This window comes from Octopus bimaculoides, chromosome 5 (genome assembly GCF_001194135.2).
Source record: "Octopus bimaculoides isolate UCB-OBI-ISO-001 chromosome 5, ASM119413v2, whole genome shotgun sequence".
Taxonomy (NCBI): Eukaryota; Metazoa; Mollusca; class Cephalopoda; order Octopoda; family Octopodidae; genus Octopus; species Octopus bimaculoides.
The window spans coordinates 23,094,969-23,115,856 of record NC_068985.1 but is presented as its reverse complement, the minus strand read 5'-3'; the positions used below and the strand labels follow the sequence as shown (position 1 = coordinate 23,115,856).

The 20,888-nt window shown below is 33.0% G+C and overlaps 1 protein-coding gene across 5 annotated transcripts in view; it reads left to right on the top strand.

Moving 5' to 3' along the window:
* The window catches only part of LOC106883587 (N-alpha-acetyltransferase 60), a 133,985-nt gene that overhangs the window by 108,424 nt on the left and 4,673 nt on the right, over positions 1 to 20,888 (top strand). For 2 of the 5 annotated variants that reach the window (XM_014934659.2, XM_052968214.1), the window contains exons 7-8: positions 702 to 946; positions 18,015 to 19,047. The exons of 1 other annotated variant lie outside the window; for it this stretch is intronic. In XM_014934659.2, coding sequence (XP_014790145.1) covers positions 702 to 824 — 123 coding nt within the window. In that variant the 3' untranslated portion in view covers positions 825 to 946; positions 18,015 to 19,047. Of the gene's footprint in view, positions 1 to 701; positions 947 to 18,014; positions 19,048 to 20,888 lie in introns of those variants that run through there. 2 more of the 5 variants (XM_014934662.2, XM_014934661.2) reach the window with 1 other exon arrangement.

Below are 20,888 nucleotides of genomic sequence, written 5' to 3'. Positions count from 1 at the left end.
GGCACATAAAAGACACCATTTCGAGCGTGGCCGTTTTCGTGCGGGTGACACGTAAAAGCACCCACTACACTCTCTGAGTGGTTGGCGTTAGGAAGGGCATCCAGCTGTAGAAACTCTGCCAAATCAGACTGGAGCCTGGTGTTGCCATCCGGTTTCACCAGTCCTCAGTCAAATCGTCCAACCCATGCTAGCATGGAAAGCGGACGTTAAACGATGATGATGATGATGATGATAACATGCAGCTAAAATTATCAGTGGAACATTATTTAATCATAGACAATTCACAGGAGATTACAAGTAGTAGAAATAATGTTGGTAATATACTTAACCTGCTCTTCAACTCGGCATCTCATACTAACAGGAAGCTCACAACCATTTCCAAACAGAAATCAATAAATTGCTACTCTTACTTCATAATATTTCTCAGTCATTCATTATTGATTTGAAAATGTTTTCTTTATTTTTTTCTTCCATCTATAAGGAATAAATTCAAATTTTCCTTTCTGGTTTACCAAAAATCATTATCTCAGTTGCTCTAAGTTTTATATAATATCTTTGTCTTTAACTAGTTATCTTAGTTTGTTTGTTTTTTTTATCTACATGGGGAAACAGTTATATTATTTATCTGTAATAGATAGAGTGTAACTGGATTCTTCCATTGTTCATGTATTCATTGTAATTTATCTAATTACTTTCCACAGGATTTAATTGGCAAATCTACTCTTCACTTTCATTATCATAATGTTACCAATCAACCGAGATCAACTAAAGGAAAAAACAAACAAAGAGACAAGAACAAAGACAAAAAAACAACTGTAATTTAAATGAAAAGAATATCAATTTTGAACTTTTCTATGGAATATTATTAATGCCTTTTGTTGGAAAATTATAAAGGCTCCATAGTTTCAATAGAATTTGGATACAAGAAGCTCCCAGATAACTAATTGTAATAATTAGAAATTATTATATTCAATCATTTCTCCTCTCAATAATGTATGCCAGTATTCAGTTGATTTAATCTTTTGATTGTCATTTTTATTTTATACAATTTAAATAAGCATTAATTTAAATTGCTGAGTGCGCACACATATGCATATATGTGTGCACAAATATGTGTGTGCATGTGTGTGTGTGCAGTATGTATGTATATACCAATGTATACAAATGTTTGCTTTAAGTATTGTTATAAATAAACACAGCCAAAACGTTAATGGAAGGATCACCTAATACATTTCAGTAGAGAATTACATCTTGTTTTTAAATGGAAAACATTAACAGAGGCATTGAGGTTTCAATTCACTTGCCTTTGTCAGACTGTAATTTTATTCTCTTTTGTTTGCCAGAACTTTATTGATATTTTTTATTCTTCTTGTAGATGGGGGCTTAGTGGTTGCAAAGTGTAGGTGTGGTGTAACAGTGAACATACACTTGTATGTAAATGTGTGTGTGTGTGTGTGCGTACATGCCCTTTCCATGCTGGCATGTGTTGAACAAGTTACTGCCTTCTTAGACAGGTCGAGGAACCACATCTCAACTATGATTTCTATAACTGGATACATCTTCTAACACTGACCACTTTATGGAATGTACCGGGGATGTTTTACTGAGACACAGGCAATAGTAAGGTTGCCTAGTACCCTGCAGGACAAAAGGGTCCCTACTATTTTATGTTGACTCTGTTCAGGGCAATATGGCCGAGAAAGGAGAAAGTGAGAAAAGAAGACAATTGCAGAAGATGAACTAGGATATCTGAGACAAAGAATCAAAAATATGAAGTGGGGAAATACAATGATTAGGATGACAGTGTGGAAGAGGAGAAGTAAGGGAGTGACAGTGCAAGGAAGAGTAATGGCTGAGTGTAACAAGGGACAGTAACGGCAGAGAGTAATAGGAGAGAGACATAAATGGCAGTTGCATATTCACTGGTAATAGAGAGTGTGAGTGAGGGATAGTTGTAGGAGTGGTTGGAAGATGTGATGAATATCAATAATGAGTGAGTTGTAGCTAACACACAAAACACTCACCCTTATATATATATATATATATATATATATATATATATATATATATATAGTGGAGGCACAATGGCCCAGTGGTTAGGGCAGCGGACTCGCGGTCATAGGATCGCGGTTTCGATTACCAGACCAGGCGTTGTGAGTGTTTATTGAGCGAAAACACCTAAAGCTCCACGAGGCTCCGGCAGGGGATGGTGGCGAACCCTGCTGTACTCTTCCACCACAACTTTCTCTCACTCTTACTTCCAGTTTCTGTTGTGCCTGTAATTCAATGGGTCAGCCTTGTCACACTGTGTCACGCTGAATATCCCCGAGAACACGTTAAGGGTACACGTGTCTGTGGAGTACTCAGCCACTTGCACGTTAATTTCACGAGCAGGCTGTTCCGTTGATCGGATCAATTGGAACCCTCGATGGCGTAAGCGACGGAGTGCCAACTCACACACATATATAATAAATGCTGACATAGGTGAATGATTCAGAAGTTTGCTTTGTAAATATGGGGCTGGATTCAGTCCCCACAGTACTTGACAGGTGCTTATTTGATAGATGACCCCCCCCCCTCCACTAATGAGGAAAGGTAAAGCTGACCTCCACAGGATTTAATTTCAAAATGAAAAGAAGTATAATTAAATACTTCAAATCATTTTCTCTGCCCCTCTTTTGATTCTACCAGTCAATCCTTTCTATTATAGGTGCAAGGCCTGAAATTCTCAGGGAGGGGCTTAGTCAATTACATTGACCCCACTCTCAACTGGTACTTAATTTATCAACCCCCAAAGGATGAAAAGTAAAGCCGACCTTTGTGGAATTTGAACTCAGAACATAAAGATGGATAAAATGCCACTAAGTATTTTGTCCAGTATGCTAATGATTCTACTAGTTCACTGCCTTAATAATAATAATAATAATAATAATAATAATAATAATAATAATAATAATAATAATAATGATGATAATAATGATGATAATAATGATGATAATAATGATGATAATAATGATGATAATAATAATAATAATAATAATAATAATAATAATAATAATGGCTTCTCATCTTAACTGATTGGAAGTGTTATCATGTACATTGTTTTGTCTTGGTATAAAAGATGGGCTACAGCAAATATTCTACTCAATACCACAGATTTGCTTGTCATTTCTTTGACCGTAACCAGTTGAGCATATCCCTTAGTGGCTGACGATATGTGCATCTCTGATCATGAGCAGAAGTAGTGGGGGAGCATCATAGCCATGTGTCGAGAGGAGTTATTTGGGGTTTGGATAATTCACCTTTGGAAACATGAGTGTTTCAGTCAATATCCTTAAACAACCCTTATTCAGGGACCTTTTGAGTGGGATGGGCTACTCAACTGGAAGAAAATTCTAACTGGGCCCCACCTGCAAAGTCATGCACTGTTTATCTTGATATGAGATCACCATATCGCGCACATATTATTGTGATGCATGTGCCTGGTGTACCCTTATCAGACGGGTAGTCATGATGGGTATACTGGGTTTTGTATATTTTACCCCAATGTCAATTCGATGGCATGCACTGCTCTCTCACTCAATAATAATAGTAATAATAATCCTCCTCTCTACTAAAGGCACAAGGCTTGAAATTTTGGCGGAAGGGACTAGTCGATTGTATCAACCCCAGTGTTTCACTGGTACTTAATTTTTCAACCCTGAAAGGATGAAAGGCAAAGTCGACCTTGGCGGAATTTGAACTCAGAACATAACGACAGGTGAAATACTGCTAAACATTTCATGCAACACGCTAATGATTCTGCCAACTCACTGCCTTAATAACAACAATAATAATAAACACACATTCATACAAGTGCAAGATCAGAGCTTACCTACCAGAAACTACCATGCAAATGTCCTTAAAGATGGATCATGCAGAATTTGTGGAAAATTCACAGAGACAATTGATCATGTTGTTTCTGGCTGCCCAGTTCTCGCTGAAAAGGAGTACCTCATAAGACATGACAGACTAGGGCAGTACGTCCACTGGGATGCTTGTAAATACTACAAAATTAAATCCTATGATAAGTGGTACAGGCACCATCCAGGGGATGTAGTAAACGGTGAGGGCGTCACCATCCTTTGGAACTTCCCAATACAAACAGACAGAAAAATTGACTCCAATTGACCAGACATTGTGATCAAGGACTGCAATAGAGGAACTTGTCTGTTAATAGATATATGTGTCCCACAAGATCAAAATGTCTCAACAAGGAAATACGCAAGCCTTTTTCATTATTAAGATCTGCAAATTTAAATCACAAAAATGTGGAAGCTTAGTACTCTGATAATAAGAGTAATAATTGGTGCATTGGGAATGATAAAGAAGGGAGCTGAGAAGAATATTAAGCAGCTCCCTGGTAACTCCAACCTCCGTGAACTACAAAAGATAACCTTGATGGGTACAGCCCATATACTAAGGAAAGCACTCTCCATCTAAAATGGAATAAATGTGGTGATAATTTTAGCATGCATAGCAAAACAAAAGTGCCCTTGCTACTCTTGGCCTCTGGAGGACGCCCAGTACTAGGGCAGCTGAAATAAAGCTATAGGGAAAAGAAACCATAAATGATAATGTTAATAATGATAATGGTTTCAAATTTTGTCACAAGGGCAGCAATTTTTGGGGAAAGGGTTAAGTTGATTACATTGATCCCAGTGTTCAATTGGTACTTATTTTATCAACCCCGAAAGATGAAAGGCAAAGTTGACCTCGGTAGAATTTGAACTCAGAACATAGCAGCAGACAAAATCCCGCTAAGCATTTTACCCGGTGTGCTAATGATTCTGTCAGCTTGCCGCCTTAATAATAATGATGATAATAATAATAATCTGTACTTATTAGCAATTAATATGTCTATTGCTTGTGTGTATAGCATGTCTATATTTGTATATGTGTATGTGTGCATGCATATGTCTGTACTAAATTGAAACAAACATTGTTGCCCTTTGTAATTTGACATACTTTTTGTTTTTTAATACCTTTTAATGAACATTTTTCTGTGACGATAGGGATTTGAAGTATTAAATATTAAATAAAAAATGAGAAAAGGCAGAAATGATATTTAGACAAAGTGCCCCATTGGGAAACAAATACAAAGATATAAGAATGAATTGCACTAAATAAGGACCAATTTGTTTTTATTTCAATAGTTATTCGTACAAACCCCACAGATAGACACATATCATTGACTAGGTCAATTTTCAGGCTATAGATATTTCATCCATTTATCATCCATATATCATCACCACCACCACCATCGTCGCTGTTGTCATTGTCGTCATCATCAGCGCATCATTATTGATTTAGTGTCCACTTTTTCCATGTTTGTATAGGTCAGACAGAATTTGTTGAGGCAGAGATTTTTTTTCATGGCTGGATGCCCTTCCTGTTACAAACCTTCACCCTTTTGTAGGCAGGGTATTATTTCCCTTGACCAGACATTTTCATTCGTGAAGGATGGAAACCAAACAACAGCCTCACTTGTATGATAGTGATACTCATTTGCAACCATCATGGGATGTCAGAACAAGGGTACACATGTGCACACACTTACCGACCAACATAGCTATCTGCCTACATCCATACATATGTACATAAATACATGCATGCACACACACACACACACACACACACACACACACACACACACACACACACATACTGATTTAAAATTTTGGCTCAAAACCAGCAATTTCAGGTTAGGGGTAAGTCAGTTACATTGACCCTTGTCATTGACTGGTACTTGTTTTATCAACCCAAAAAGGACGAAAAGTAAAGTTGAATTTGAACTCAGAGCATAAAAGCAGACAAAATACTGCTAAACATTTTGCCTGACATTCTAATGATTCTGCCGCCTCACTGACTTACACATACATACATATTAATAAATATGTATACAATAGGCTTCTCTCAATTTCTGTCTACTAAATCTAATCACAAGACTCTGGTTGGTCTGGTTGGTCTGAGAAGCAAGTTGAGTGACTCTGTAGAAAGACCTTCTCTATTTCCAACTATTTTTATATAACTCAATGCTCAGTATGATAATGGATCTATCTGGAGCGTGACATATATTTGGTGAGAAACAGTAGGTTGCTCCGAAACTCTTGTTAAGTTATTTCCTTCCATATTACTGAAATAAAACAAGCTTAATTGGACAACTCAATAAACAATATAACAGTAGTGACAACAGATGTTCAGTAATACAATATTTGATGACACTAACCTCTGCTCACCTCACAATAGCTTAGATGCTATTTTTATGATTTCAGAAAAGGACTTTTAATTAATTATTAAAAACTTGTTAATAAGTTTTAGGAGACTCTAACTCATTACAGAAAAAAATGTTTATCAAATAGTAGTTTGTGATGTTGTTCTGTGAATGTGTATGCATGTGTGGGTGTGTGGATGAGTGCATGCATGCACACATACACACACACACATACACACACATGCACACACACACACACACAAACGTACTCACATGCATATGTACATAGACGCAATGCACATGCGTCTGTGTGTGCTAATTCATGATGTTTATATACTTCTTTGGGTAGGTATGGTTAATAAATTTGGATCACTAGTCCAGTTAAAAGAAAGTCATCTCTGGTTTCAAAAGTCTGCCACATAACAGCCGTACTCAAACACTATTACCATTACAAAAGAGTAAACCATGAGGTTGAATCTGGAACTGGAGTCATTATGGCAGTTTCTGTGCCAACTCTGGTTCTAAGTTCCATTTTCTTTGTGCCATACCAGTGTTGTAGAGTATAGAAAACTGTTGTGTGATCAATAACTGGTTATCCACACCACCCTACCCAGGCCTGCACTCAAAGTAGACATCAGTGGAATAGTTCCATCGTCCTTTGAGAGTGACGGATGCCAAAAATATAATATACTTTGTATTATATATTCATATTCAAGTAACATATATACATACATACATACATACATACATACATACATACATATTTGTCTATGTGTGCATATGTGCGTGGGTATGTGTTTGTATGTTTGAAAGCCTGCAAATATAATTTCATGGTGCAATGACAGCCTCAGAACTTTCCTTCATTATAATTAATGAGCTGAAAAAATTTCTACTTGTAACCCTATCATTTGATGAATTAAATTTCCCTTGAGCCCCATTTAAATTTAATCTGTCTGTAACATTCTAAAATTCCATTATGCAAACTTTTTTTTTTTTATCAATGACCCCTTGACTTTTCAAGTAACTTTCATCATACATATGTCATCTTTTCACTTTTTTACTCACCTCATCTGAAAAAAAATAGTTGAATAGCTATATTGTTTTAAAGCTTTTTTTTCTTATATCGTTTTTCTCTATCAGCATACTTTGGTTTGAGCCAAGGTGGGAGCTTTTACAATGTAACAACCAAGTCTTCCTAAAAGAATTAACTTAGAAATGGTTCTTCGTATTTTAAGCTTTAAATCTTATCACAATACACCCCACAATAAAAAAAATAAAAACTGAAAAGGAAGGAAAGGAGTAGGATACTGATCAAATGCTGATGTTTGACCCAAATTGACCAACCTTGTATCTGCATAGAAAGGTTAGGAATGCCAGGAATCCATTACCTATGTTCTATTTTTAATTACTCTAATCAAAATTTTGGAGTTGTCTCATCTGTTTTCTAGTTCAGGATTGATCATTACACAAATGAATATTCCTTTTCACTTTTCTAACATAATGTAATAAGTCATGATATCATGGCTCAGAACATTACTTTCACCATTACATCAACATATCTTGGTTGTCTGTCGTGCACTTCTATATTCTTGGGCATTTGATAACTTTTTTTTTACTGTGGGTCTGGTCTTGTAATGTTGACTTGAAGCTTCTCAAGTACTGCAGTTTATACAGATCTATATTTAAGACATGAAGAATTATGTACATTATTTACAATTGACGGATATTTGTCCTCATCTTGTTTGTTGATAACACAACATTTCGGCTGATACACCCTCCAGCCTTCATCAGGTGTCTTGGGGAAATTTCGAACCTGGGTTCTCATTCCTAAGGTATTTTTCGATGTTGTTGTTGTTGGTATTATTATCATTATTATTATTATTATTATTATTATTATTATTATTATTATTATTACTATTATTATTATTATTCAGGTCACTGCCTGGAATCAAACTCGTAATCTTGGTGTTAGTAGCCCATGCTCTTAACCACTGTGCCATATGCCCATGGGCATATGGCATAGTGGTTAAGAGCGCAGGCTACCAACCTCAAGATTCTGAGTTTGATTCCAGGCAGTGACCTGAATAATAATATTAATAAGAACAACATTGAAGAATACCTTAGGAATGAGAACCCAGGTTCAAAATTTCTCCAAGACACCTGATGAAGGCTTGGAGGGTATATCAGCCGAAAAGTTGTGTTAACAACAAACAAGATGAGGACAAATATTCGTCAATTGAAAATAATGTAAATAATACTACAGTTTATGTTTATCCTAACAATACATTAGAAAATAATTGTTTTTTAAAATTAAGTTATATAAAATTAAAATTTCTATATTGCTTTACTCATCTAGGCCATTTTCAAACCTAAATTCTGGCCAAAGAACTTGATTAATTTATTAATCTATTAATTTATTCTAGGCTTTCTTCTGCTTCTCCTTGCACCTATAATGTTTAATCATTTTGAACCCTGTATGTACAGTGGTTTGTTCTTGAATCAAAGTCTCACATTTCATATTCTGAAGCAATTCCATTTCATATTCTTCATGTTGCAGCATGGAAGATGTTTGTAAGCCATTGTAAGAACACAAAAAGCCTTTAGATTCACTTCAACATTTAAATTTAATTTGTATCAAAATATTTTCGTCGTTTTGAAACCGTCACCTGTTCATTGACAAAACTTCGTGCTGCATCTCTTGTTTCAGCACATCATCTCAGTCATGTAATACCTTTGGAAGATATATATCTCATTCTCTTATATTCTATTTGTTCCTCTAAAAATAACCTACTACTGCTGAGTTGTCACTATACTTAACTGATCAATTCTGATCATAAAAGGCAAGAGAGACAACTTCAATAGAATGTAGACAGTGGTAACATGAGCAACTATATGGTCATTGAACTAGCATAGAGTATCACTCAGCTTTGATGTTCCCTGAACTGTTATTTTGTATTCAATGTGCGAGTTATGTCCCTTTATTTATAAAATCGTTTTAGTTAATATTACAATAAGTTATTTATGTAAATGAATGAGCGAACTTTTGTTATAATTTACAATATTATTCCAGTGTGTAAAGCAAATGAATTTATTAAAACAACAATTTAGTTAATTCATTTGCTGTACAAATTGAAATGTTAACATTGTAAACAGAACATTTCTTAGTTCAAATTTAACTAATGTATATATAGTTATATAATCAATTCAAATAAACGAATAAGAACAGACAACAAGGACATGCATAAGAAATGTATTAGCTTGATGCTTGTTGAAGGGAGAGAATTTGATGTTTTGAGCATAGCTCTTCGTCAGAAAGGTGAAAAGGAAAAGTTCAAAGAAGGAAAAGAAATCGCCATCAACACACATGTAGCTTCATTGCTATGTGTGTGTGTGTGTGTGGGGGGATTCTCTCATTGTGAACAACAAATGAGGGTTCAGTAAAATAAAGTGGTAATCATATTCTATGGACATGAATGTCTCTCTTGAGGCCTGCTGGTGCTTTGCAAGCCTTTTTGGCAAATGGAACAAGTTCAAAGACTCAGTTTGCCTGAGTGCTTGTGGATCATTTACTATGTGTTTTCTTGAGTGGACGGCAAGGTCTGCTTTGCTTTGTGCCACAAAAGGACCAGTAAAGAATAGAAACAAAATAAATCCACCATAATAGTGGTTCTCAAACTGACGCATATCAACACCCCATCCAAAATATATGTAAATCTTTTTGCATGGTCACCTCCCTAACTCCTTTTATTAATAAGCAGACAAGATAGTTTGTATCCATTTCATTACTTCTTTTTTTGCCATGGTGCATTCTGGAATTAGGATAGCTATGATCCACTGTTGCTTCTGAAAAAGATCTTGGCTGGTTACCAATGTGTATATTACTAATGTGTATATACAGAGACAAGTTCTTGAGAATAACAATAGTGCAGTAGTCATTAATCTTGAATATTTGTATGCATATTTTCCAAAAGATATTATACATTTTTTTTATTATTTGGAACATAAGAAATACAAATCTTGATCTATCTTTCACATCTTGTATGTAAAAATAGGAACTAATAACGATTTATTTTGGCTGAAAAATAACCAAAATAGATATTGATAATATATTTTATTAAGCTTAGTTTAAAATCTTTGAAGGAAAAAAAATCAAAATGAACTTAAGTGGAATTTCAACTCATAACAGTTAGGTGCTAATCTAGGTATTGTAGAGTATTCTGTTCAGTGTGCTTCATGCATGTGTCCTCAGCATGAGGAGTGTGTAATAAAACTGATAATATTTTCTCATAAAGGATTTTTTAAAAACGACATTTATAGTTTTTCTGGAATTTTCTTTTTTATTAAGAGTTGAAGGTTACAATAATTGTGATATAGAAGTACTTGTATTAATATTCTTATATTTAAGAAGAAAATAGAGGTTGTGTGGTAAGAGGTTTGCTTCCCAGCCACATGGTTTCAGGTTCTGTCCCATTGTGTGGCACACTGGGCAAGTATCTTTTATTATAGCCTCTGGTGAGTCGATTTTATAGATGGAAACTAAAAGAATCCCACCATATATGTGTGTGTATGTGCATGCTCACATGTCTTTGTGTCTGTGTTTGTTCCCCCACACACACACACATGCACACACACACACACACCACTTGACAATCAGTGTCAGTGTGTTTATGTTCCTCATAACTTTGCAGTTCAGCCAAAAAGATGATAAAACAAGTACCAGACTTAAAAAAAAAAAAGTATGGGGAAGATTCCTTCAACTAGAATTCTTCGATTCTTCAAGGCAGTACCCCAGCATGGCCACCGTTTTATGACTGAAACAAGTAAAAGAATAAGAGAATGTGTCATCCTCTGAACACCTTTTGGGCAGCACTTCCATCATCAGTGTGACAATATCCTTGCCACCACCACTGTTTATTTCTCTACTTTAGCTTTTACTCTCACAAAAATTGACTCATGAATGTCAAATGTAATTTTCATCCTTGAGTTTCATATTCCTAGTCAATTATCCACTCAAAGTTAACTAAAAATAACTTTCACATGAATGGATCTATGTAGCTTTCAACGTATGTACTCTATCATATTGGTCAGCAAATTGCCCGTAGTCATATTTTCTGTTGGTGTTCTGAGCACAGTCATTAGAATTACCATACATTAGTTGACAGTTCATAGCAGATAATCAATTTATCAACTTTAGTCAGTGTGTTAATAGTTCTCATATAGATATATATTTTTTGATTGTAGAGTTGTATGTATATATATATATATATCTGTCAATAAGTATGAATGTTATGACTGTGTAAGAACTCCTGAAAGTGTATTGTTGAAATTTTTACTATTTTATATGATGTTGGAGAATTTAGAAAAGCTATTTTCTCTAAAACTTGTGCAATACACCACCATTTCATATAAGAAAGATACAACAAAGAAGAACCAATTGCTAAAAGTGATTCTGTATTGATTAAGTTAAAAAGTAGATTCACTCACAGCAGGATTTGAATATGGAACATGAAAGGATGTTAAATAATGCAAGGAATTTTGTCCAGTGTTTTATTGGTTCTGCCATCCTCAGTCTTTCAACAGAGGCAAAATAAATAATATCATTATAAATATTAACATTATCATAAATGATAACACATTATAAAAAGTATAAATAGTAGCAGAAATATATGTTAAACATACTTCATGTGTTAGAAATTTTAACTCTAACTCAATGTTAACATTTTTAATAGATAGAACATTAAAAAATCCTACTAGAAATAAATATGCAGTGAGAAAAATAAATTGTTTAGTCAATGACTAATTTTATTTTCATTTTTATAGTGTGTGTACAAGAGACAACTCCTCACATATTTCTGTATTATTCTGACCTTATCTGTAAATTGCATTATGGGCATTTGCCAAATATATTAGACTGTTCATTCAATTGCATAGGAAATGAAAATTAAATGTAAATATATTAGTAACCAATAAATTACCAGTTAGAGATTAAATATGTTAATTACCAACAAACTGAAACAAAGTGATTTGTTCTTAAATGTGTTTTAACACAAGTCGCTTTCCACAAATTAAGATAAAACTGATCACATATCTACAATGTTTAAACATATTATTTTTCAAGTGAAATTTTAAGGTATTTTTGTAAAAAAACAAACTTTGAAGTGCTGAATGAGTTGGTATATTACAGAAAATAAAGGAAATCTCAAATGCGGAATAGCTGTGAAAACAGCTTAGAAGATCAGATAAATACTCTTAGAAGATGGAAAAAAGTGATTAGAAAGCTGGAATTTGAGAGGTACAGGGTTCAATTTTCTGTAGTGGCTTGCTGGCCACTTTTTCCTGTCTTCTAAGAGTATTTGCTCAATCTTCTAAGCTACTTTCACTGTTATTCTGTGCTTAAGATTTCCATTTTCTTTAAAATATTATTAATAAATAAACTCACATATGAAATTATCTTTATATGGCTGGCTACACAACACTGAAAAGGCTAAAATTCATCTCACATTCTCTCTGGCCACTGTTAAGACAAATTTTCATGTCTCTCTGTTATTTATTGTGTTTTAACTCAGCATATCCATAAGAAATGTTACTTCAGGATAAATAGCACAAGAATAGGTTTACCAACTGTGTGTATATAAAATTAAGTATGACACTGTAGATGGAAAATGAGGTTGTATAATTTTTATGTATTTGCTTTTAAGGGATGTAAATCTTCATTTGGGAAACAGAAATGGGTTGTAAACTTGGTAGGCAACAAACTTATTGCTCATCTCCACCCCTCACCTTTACTATCTGAAGAATCATTAAAAAAACCCAGTAGTTGCATATGTTAACAGCAATAATTGTGTAACTAAATGCATCTCTATTCATAAAGTTAGATTATTAAATCATCGCCATCATTTTAATGCCTTCTTTTCCATACTTGCTTGGGCCAGATGGAGTTTTTTGAGGTAGATTTTCTACAGCTAGATACCCTTCCTGCCACTAACCCTCACATGTTTCCAAGCAAGCTAATATTTCCCCATGGCCAGGCATTAAGCAACGTCAAGACAAGGAGACACAAACACACACACACACACACATGCAACAGGCTTCTTCACAGTTTCCATCTATCAAATCCGTGTACAAAGCTGTGGTTGGCTTGGGACTATAGTAGAAGATACTTGTCCAAAGTGCCATACAATAGGACTGAACCTAAAACCATATGGTTGGGAAGCAAACTTTTTAACCACACAGCCACACCTGCACCTATATGGAAATGGAAACAAGGAAATATTTTAACATTACATAGAATCAAACTCATTATGCATTGCCATTTTTCTTCATAGAGATAATATCCTCCTAATCGAAGCTATCATTTAATAATACTGATTAAACATCACAAATCTATAATATTTGGCATGAAGAGGGGCTTGAATCGAAAATATCTTTTATTTATATCTCATAAAAATAATTAATTGCACATCTCTACCACCCTTGTTTATTTCATTCCTCTGTATTTGGCAACATACCAGGATCTGTATCAGAAGAAATTATTAGCGAAAAACTAAAAGTTACTGCTTGTATGAGAAAATTAAGTGATTGCACTCAACGGTCTTCAATAAAGTAATATTTTAATTTTAGATCTCTAATGTGGAAAATTTAAAGGTTAAATTTTGTTCAAATAAATTAGTAAATGAGTAATTAAGGGATTAATAACATATATGCATACATATTATATTTATAATCTATTTCAAAATATAGAAGATAGATGTGTGTGTGTGTGTGTGTGTGTGTGTGTGTGTGTGTGTGTGTGTGTGTGTGTGTGTGTGTGCACATGCATTTGTACATGACTATGGAGTTATATGCTGTTGGTATTCATATACTGTTACTAGCATTGTGCAGTTTCTACAGCCAAGGTCCTTAACATTCAATTGGCCCAGTTCTCCAAGCTTTTGCTAGTTGCCACAAAACAGGAACTTATTGCTATGAGTGTTAACCACAGGTGAAAAATAATGACTGTTTTGTGAGCGTGCAATGTCCAATTCAAATCTTTCCCTGGACATAGTTTGGTGAATGATCAATTCTATGCAGCTGACATGCCCCTGATATATGTAGTATATAAACAAAGTCTTCAGGGGTATTTATTGAACTCGGCATGTGTATGTGTGTGTGTGTGTGTGAGAGAGAGAGAGAGAAAGAAAAGTTTCAGGTTATCTTCACATCTATACTTCCTCAACTGCATTATTAATTATATTGTTAATCATTTTAAACTTGCATATATGTATATATGTAGTATGTGCTGGGATCCCAGTTATACATAAATATATACGGCTGGGATCTCAACAGGTGCTGTTACTCTGAGTCAGAGCTGGCCTGAAAACAATACTGGCCAAGAGGTGCAGTTTATAGTCATACCCATTTGCAAGTATGCAAATATGTTGTTTCAATTCTATGCCATGGTAATGTATATAAAGAACACTAGCAGATAACATATTGTTTCAAACATGGCTGTATGTAACTCAAACTCTGCAAATATTTTGATTTTGGCAAATGCATTTGGGAGAAATAAGTTTAAATTTGTTAAAAATGAATCAGAGATTTTGGGAGAAGAGAGAAATAGAAAACTGGGATGTTTTGTCTTTCCTAACTGTGAACTGAAATTTTGACTTTCTGAGAGAAAAACAATAGTAGCAATGGTCTCTTTCTCTCTCTCTCTCTCCTCTCCTCTATCTCTTCCTCCCCCTCTCACTTTATATACATATATATATATGTGTGTGCGTGTGTATATATGCGTATATATATATATGTGTGTATGTGCATATATATATATATACGTATGTGTATATATATATATATATATATACATATATATATATATATATATGTGTGTGTGTTTTCAAAATATACACTTGTTTAGTGATGGCAAACTTTTGATAAATATTTATAAGTTAAAGTCTGCCTGTTAGAAGTTTTATTTCCCAGTTGTTGATTTTATGTTAATACACAAAAATTTTATTTTTGAGTAGTTGTTTTTATACAGAATGAAAACGTCCAAGTCAAATAGAGCTAACTTCAGATCCATGAAATCTGTGGCATCAAAATATTTTATAAATATTTTATTTTTCCTAATTCTCTGAGCTGCACAAATCTAGAAGAGATCTGTTCAGTCACAACCTTTTGAACTTCTTTAAACTGTTTTGCATATTGTTCAAAATTTTTATAACTAGTTTCTTCAAAAACTTTCTTTGCCCTTGCAAAGAACTTAAAACTTTTATTATCTGATTCATGTTGTAATATGTTGAGTTTTCTCTCAAAACTCTTAATCAAGCCAAACAGCACATCAACTGATTTCCTAAAACTTGGAAGTTTAATTTTAAATTCATTCAAATGCAATAAATAAATCCATGAAAAAACTAAGTTTACTGAGTCAAGCAAAATCATTTAACTGAGGAAAATCATGCTCCATGTTTTTGTTTTAAATAACAATAGTCTTATTTTACTTAAACATTCAACAAATCATTTAAGTATTTGATTATGCCTGAACTATCATACATTATTGCACATTATTAAACTGAATCAACTTCATTTAAAGGTAAATTATATTCTTGTTTATTTAAAATCCTGGTTGTTGTCAAATTGGCTATTTTTGTCACACCTCATCAATCACATTACGAAAATCTTTAAAGCTTACTTCCTGCACACAATGCTTCCAGATGTATAATACACTGAAAATAAATAAGGAAATGACCAACAAACTTTGTAAATTGCCCTACAATACCAGTTTTCAACCTACTGTATTAGGGATATCATCAGATGTAACCAAAGCTATTTGTTTTTCATGAAACATATTAACAACACCATCACTTGTGCATTTTCCTGATGCAAACTATAACTTAATCAAGTCTTAATGAATAGGAGAAAATATTGTACAATAATAGCAAGTCAAGTTGATGACATAATGTCAGTGGTCTCATCAAGACAAATAGAAAATAACTGTAGGTATTTAATTGTTTTTGAACTTTATTTTCTATGTTAACACTTGTTTTCTTAACTTTGTTTTTAACATCATTTCTAACTCACATACTTATAATGGTGTTCTTATTATGAAAGCCATTAGATAAAAATGGGGCATTTTTAACAGAAGCCTCATTAAAAATTGCCACCATCACTTAGTGATTTTCCATTATCAACAATAATATATGAAATACTAAAACTTGCAGCTTGTAAATGATAAATTCTTGTTGAGAACTTAAATAAATTCTGTTGTTTCCACTTTAGCTGTCGGGATATATGTGCTTTGTGGTCTTCAATAGTTTTTTTTTTAAGAGTAACTGGTGTTGGGTGTGAAAATGCTTTTTACATTCCTAGTTCTACTCACAGCTGCCTCATCACACAATATACAAAGAAGTTTATCAATCTTATCTAACTCATAATTTGTTCTGCCCACTAATCTGAAAATTTCGTCCACTTCACTTTTGTGATAATTTAATTTTTTTAGTATTTATTTTATTAATTGTTCATGTCATAATGATTAGATTTAGAAAATAAGAATGAAAGATTTGAAGGAAAAGAAGAGCTAAAGTCATATGCTTGTCATATTGTGTTAGCAGCCTACGATGAGTTGCAACTTTTCAATTTATGGGTTCTAATTTAAGAATAGTGTCATTAGATATCTACCCACACCCCATCTAATGTGAATTTTTTTTTAAGGACTGCTATTTAAAATTTTTAAAATTCTTTGTATAATTTAGTGAACTTTTTATAACATATATTATTAAGGAAACTAGTTATCTAAAAACCTGCTGCATGTCTCTGCTGATATGCATGTCATAGGTTCACTCTTTATCTAGTTCTATAATAATATTTATATAAACATTTGTTAAATTCTACCTATTAAAAAACGTTTTTTTTTTTCATAATTATTTATGTTAGCATAGATAGTAAGATTTTAGTTTTTCATTTTTTTTTTATTGATTAATTTATTTTGGCTGCAGTAATTGTTTTTATATAGAAAGATCTCCAATTCCATGGGATATCATATAACCTACTTCGTGATAGGTAGTTTATGCTTTGTAACCTGCACAGTATTGTACAGGTTACAAAATCTGTACAATTACTAGTTTCTTTGGACCTTACTTATTACTTTGTTGAATGATTAGAACATTTGATAATTGGACTATTGATTATGGTTTGAAAATGTTACAAGAATTGTTTTGTGTTCTAATAAAGTACCAGCTTGTCTTAATCTGCCTCACTTAAGAATAATATCTATCAAGACATCCTATTGGTGATTTGATGTTTGAAAATAACCAATACCATAAGTAGTGACCTAACTAAAGGATTAAGTTTCAATAAATAATATCTTTTAATAGTGTATTTTGTGGGATGGTTCATCTAAAATTTAAGCAGGAATTTCAAAAAAAATTGCAATTATTTAGGAATCTTCCATGCTGGATGATAGATTTATTGTTGAAGGGTAACATCATTAAGAATATAACAAACTCTCTTAAATTTAGTGACATGCTATCTTAGTTTAGCAGCTAATCAACTTTCATAAGCTTTAGTATTAGCCTCCCCCACACATACAAATAGTCCTCACATACAAATTTTATGTTGCTTGCTTGTGTGTTCTGCTGATGCCTGTACAGTGGCATGTTTTGTACAAATAATATTCTGTGTTCCCTACATTTATATTTCTTTCTGTTAATATCTTCCTCCTAATTTATTACCCAGTCTTATTTTTCTACTTTGGTTAAACTGTGTGCTGTTGTTTTCATTTCAGGATTGACTCTGATTAATTATAACTAATACTATTCTCACGACCACTTCAGCAACGAGAGCCACTAATATCATTGTTATTTTCATCCTCATCATTATCACTACCACCACCACCATCATAGTTAACACTTGAAAGCAATAACACACATTCCAGCCAGTTCTCATCACATAAAGAGCAGCAAGAGAATATAACCGCTAAAAACAGTTAAAGGTGATCAGATATTCAAGAATTCACAGATTATAACTAAGGAACATGGACAAGCCAATTTTCTTTTATGTTCTTTCAGGACTCTGTAAAAACTGATTTTCTTCCATCTAAATTTTTCTGATTGTATCTTATTAACTGGATCAGCTATGGCAAAGCTACAGGCTTGGCACCACAACTGTGATTTTGACAATGTTAATCAATCTGGCATCAGAACAACTTCTTGCTTTGACATTATATCGTTTTGTGGAAGAAGGAAAAGAAGAAAAGGAATTTTATTAAATTATTATGTAGGGTGTTAAAAAAAAAAAAAACGTTTCAAACTAATTCTGTCTTCTGTAACTTCTATCCAATGGATTCATTTATTTCAGCTCCCATATAAACAATTTGTTGTTTTTCTCTCTCTTTCTTATCCCTACCTCTTTTCTCATTTTTCTTCTTTCTGCTCTCACATCTTAATTATCTTTCTTTTGTTTCCTCTCATTCTGTATTCAGTAACTTCTATCTTTATAGTAGATGTGATATGAACAAATTCTAAAATACTATTTATTTGTTTTGTTTATCAAAATTTCCATTTCTCTTTCTTCAAATTGCTTTACTTTCCCTGACCCTTGTCACTATTTTCTCTCAAATTTCTCCCGTTTCTTTTTTTTATTAATTTTATTTTTCTGTACTTCAATTTTTATGAAAGTTGTTAATGTGTTAAAATGTTAGTTGTATGTTATAAAGATATATATATAAACCTTTCGCTTTCAAGTGGAAATGTTCCTTTTACTTTTAACAATTGTTCAAAGAAAAACGATTAAAAATAAAAAAAAATTACAAATATGAATTTGGGGTTTTTACATGTTATTTTAAATATGTTGTTATTTTCAATTGTTCTGCTTACTTAAGAATTAATTAAAATTAAATTATTATGCTTTAATCTTTTCATTACATATTTTTCACTGCATTTTATTTCATTTCCATTATAATATTTAAGTAACATTATACCTGGTCTCAATCAATATTTTAATGAAAAGAATTGAGATAACTTGACTGGGTGAAAAAATTTTTGTTTCTTAAATCAAATATTCAACAATATGGATCATAAACATATTAATGAACTGCCTGGAATTTTTTTTCTTTGTTAGTCATCCTAGAGCCTTAGCAGATATGAAAATACTTCTGTAGCACAGCTAAAATAGTACTGTAGGTAAAGTGGAGTGAAGTTAGTGCTAATGATGTTCAACTTAAATTATTACAGGTTAGTGGACAAACATTGATCGGGAAGAAACTTTTTTGATAGGAACTGCTTTGGAGAATAAAGACTGAGAAAAGTGTTTAGTCCAGGATCTGTTGAGTGTAACTCAGCAGAGTAATGGAAGAAAGAAAAGAGAAAGTAGATACAAGTGGTAGATGAATTGTCAACAAATTTAATAGAATGGGTATTGCTGCAAAGGTGTACAGCTCAATGGTGAGACAACGGTTTTAAAAGTCTTATTCATTGTCCAGAAGATATCAAATATTTCAAGTGTTTTGAAATAATGGTGTCTGATGAGTAAAAGGTTTGCCAAAAGTATTTGTAAAAATAACTGAAAAATCTCTAGCACAATGATAGATCTACAACAAAATTTCTGATAGCTTTGTTATATAATTTGGCTTGCTCAAAAAGTAAAAATATATAGAATATTTTTGGAACTTTCCAGTGTTTGAAAAATATTAATATATATATATATATATATATATATATATATATATAATCAAAATAAGCAACAAGATATCAAGAAGTGATGCAGTACAACCATTTTAAGTGGCTCTGTTTAATTGGACAATGCAATCATTGCATCAATATAAATGCTGGGTTATCCTCAGCTGCACAAATAAATAAATAGAATTTTAATCAGTTGGACACATTAATATAATTATGCTCAAATACACTAATAGAGCAAGAAGATAGAAGAAATCCATGTTGTCGCTATTGTAGCTCAGAATATAAGTTTATTGGGGTCTTAGCTTGTAAAGGATGGTGGTTCATTTTTAATTTGTCTTTTTATGTTTAGAATGGAGGGCAGGAGTGAGTTGACAGTTCATAGCTAGGTATGGTCATATATATTGTCAAGATTTTAAGAGTAGTATAAAGTAACTGTCTATAAAGGAGACTGGATAGGTGAAGACCTCAAATCAAGATATTAATCACCAGTTAAAGGGGCAAGATGCTAATAAAACTTATGATGTTAATACAGAGGAAATTTTATCATGGGGTACAATGGGTGATTGTTTGAGTATAATTATATTAATGTGTTCAGGTGATTAAAATTCTATTTATTTATTTGTGCAGCTGAGGATAGCCCTGCATTTAAATTGATGTAATGATTGCATTGTTCAATTAAATGGAGCTGCTTGAAACGGATGTACTGCATCACTTCTTGATATCCTGTTGCTTATTTTGATTTTATTCACCTTACTTTGAGCTGTGCTGATAATACTGGACTGACTTGGTGCTTCAACTTAAGTACCTAATTCAAATGAATCTTAATTATTTCTTATATATCATCATTATCGTTTAACGTCCGCTTTCCATGCTAGCATGGGTTGGACGATTTGACTGAGGACTGGTGAAACCGGATGGCAACACCAGGCTCCAGTCTGATTTGGCAGAGTTTCTACAGCTGGATGCCCTTCCTAACGCCA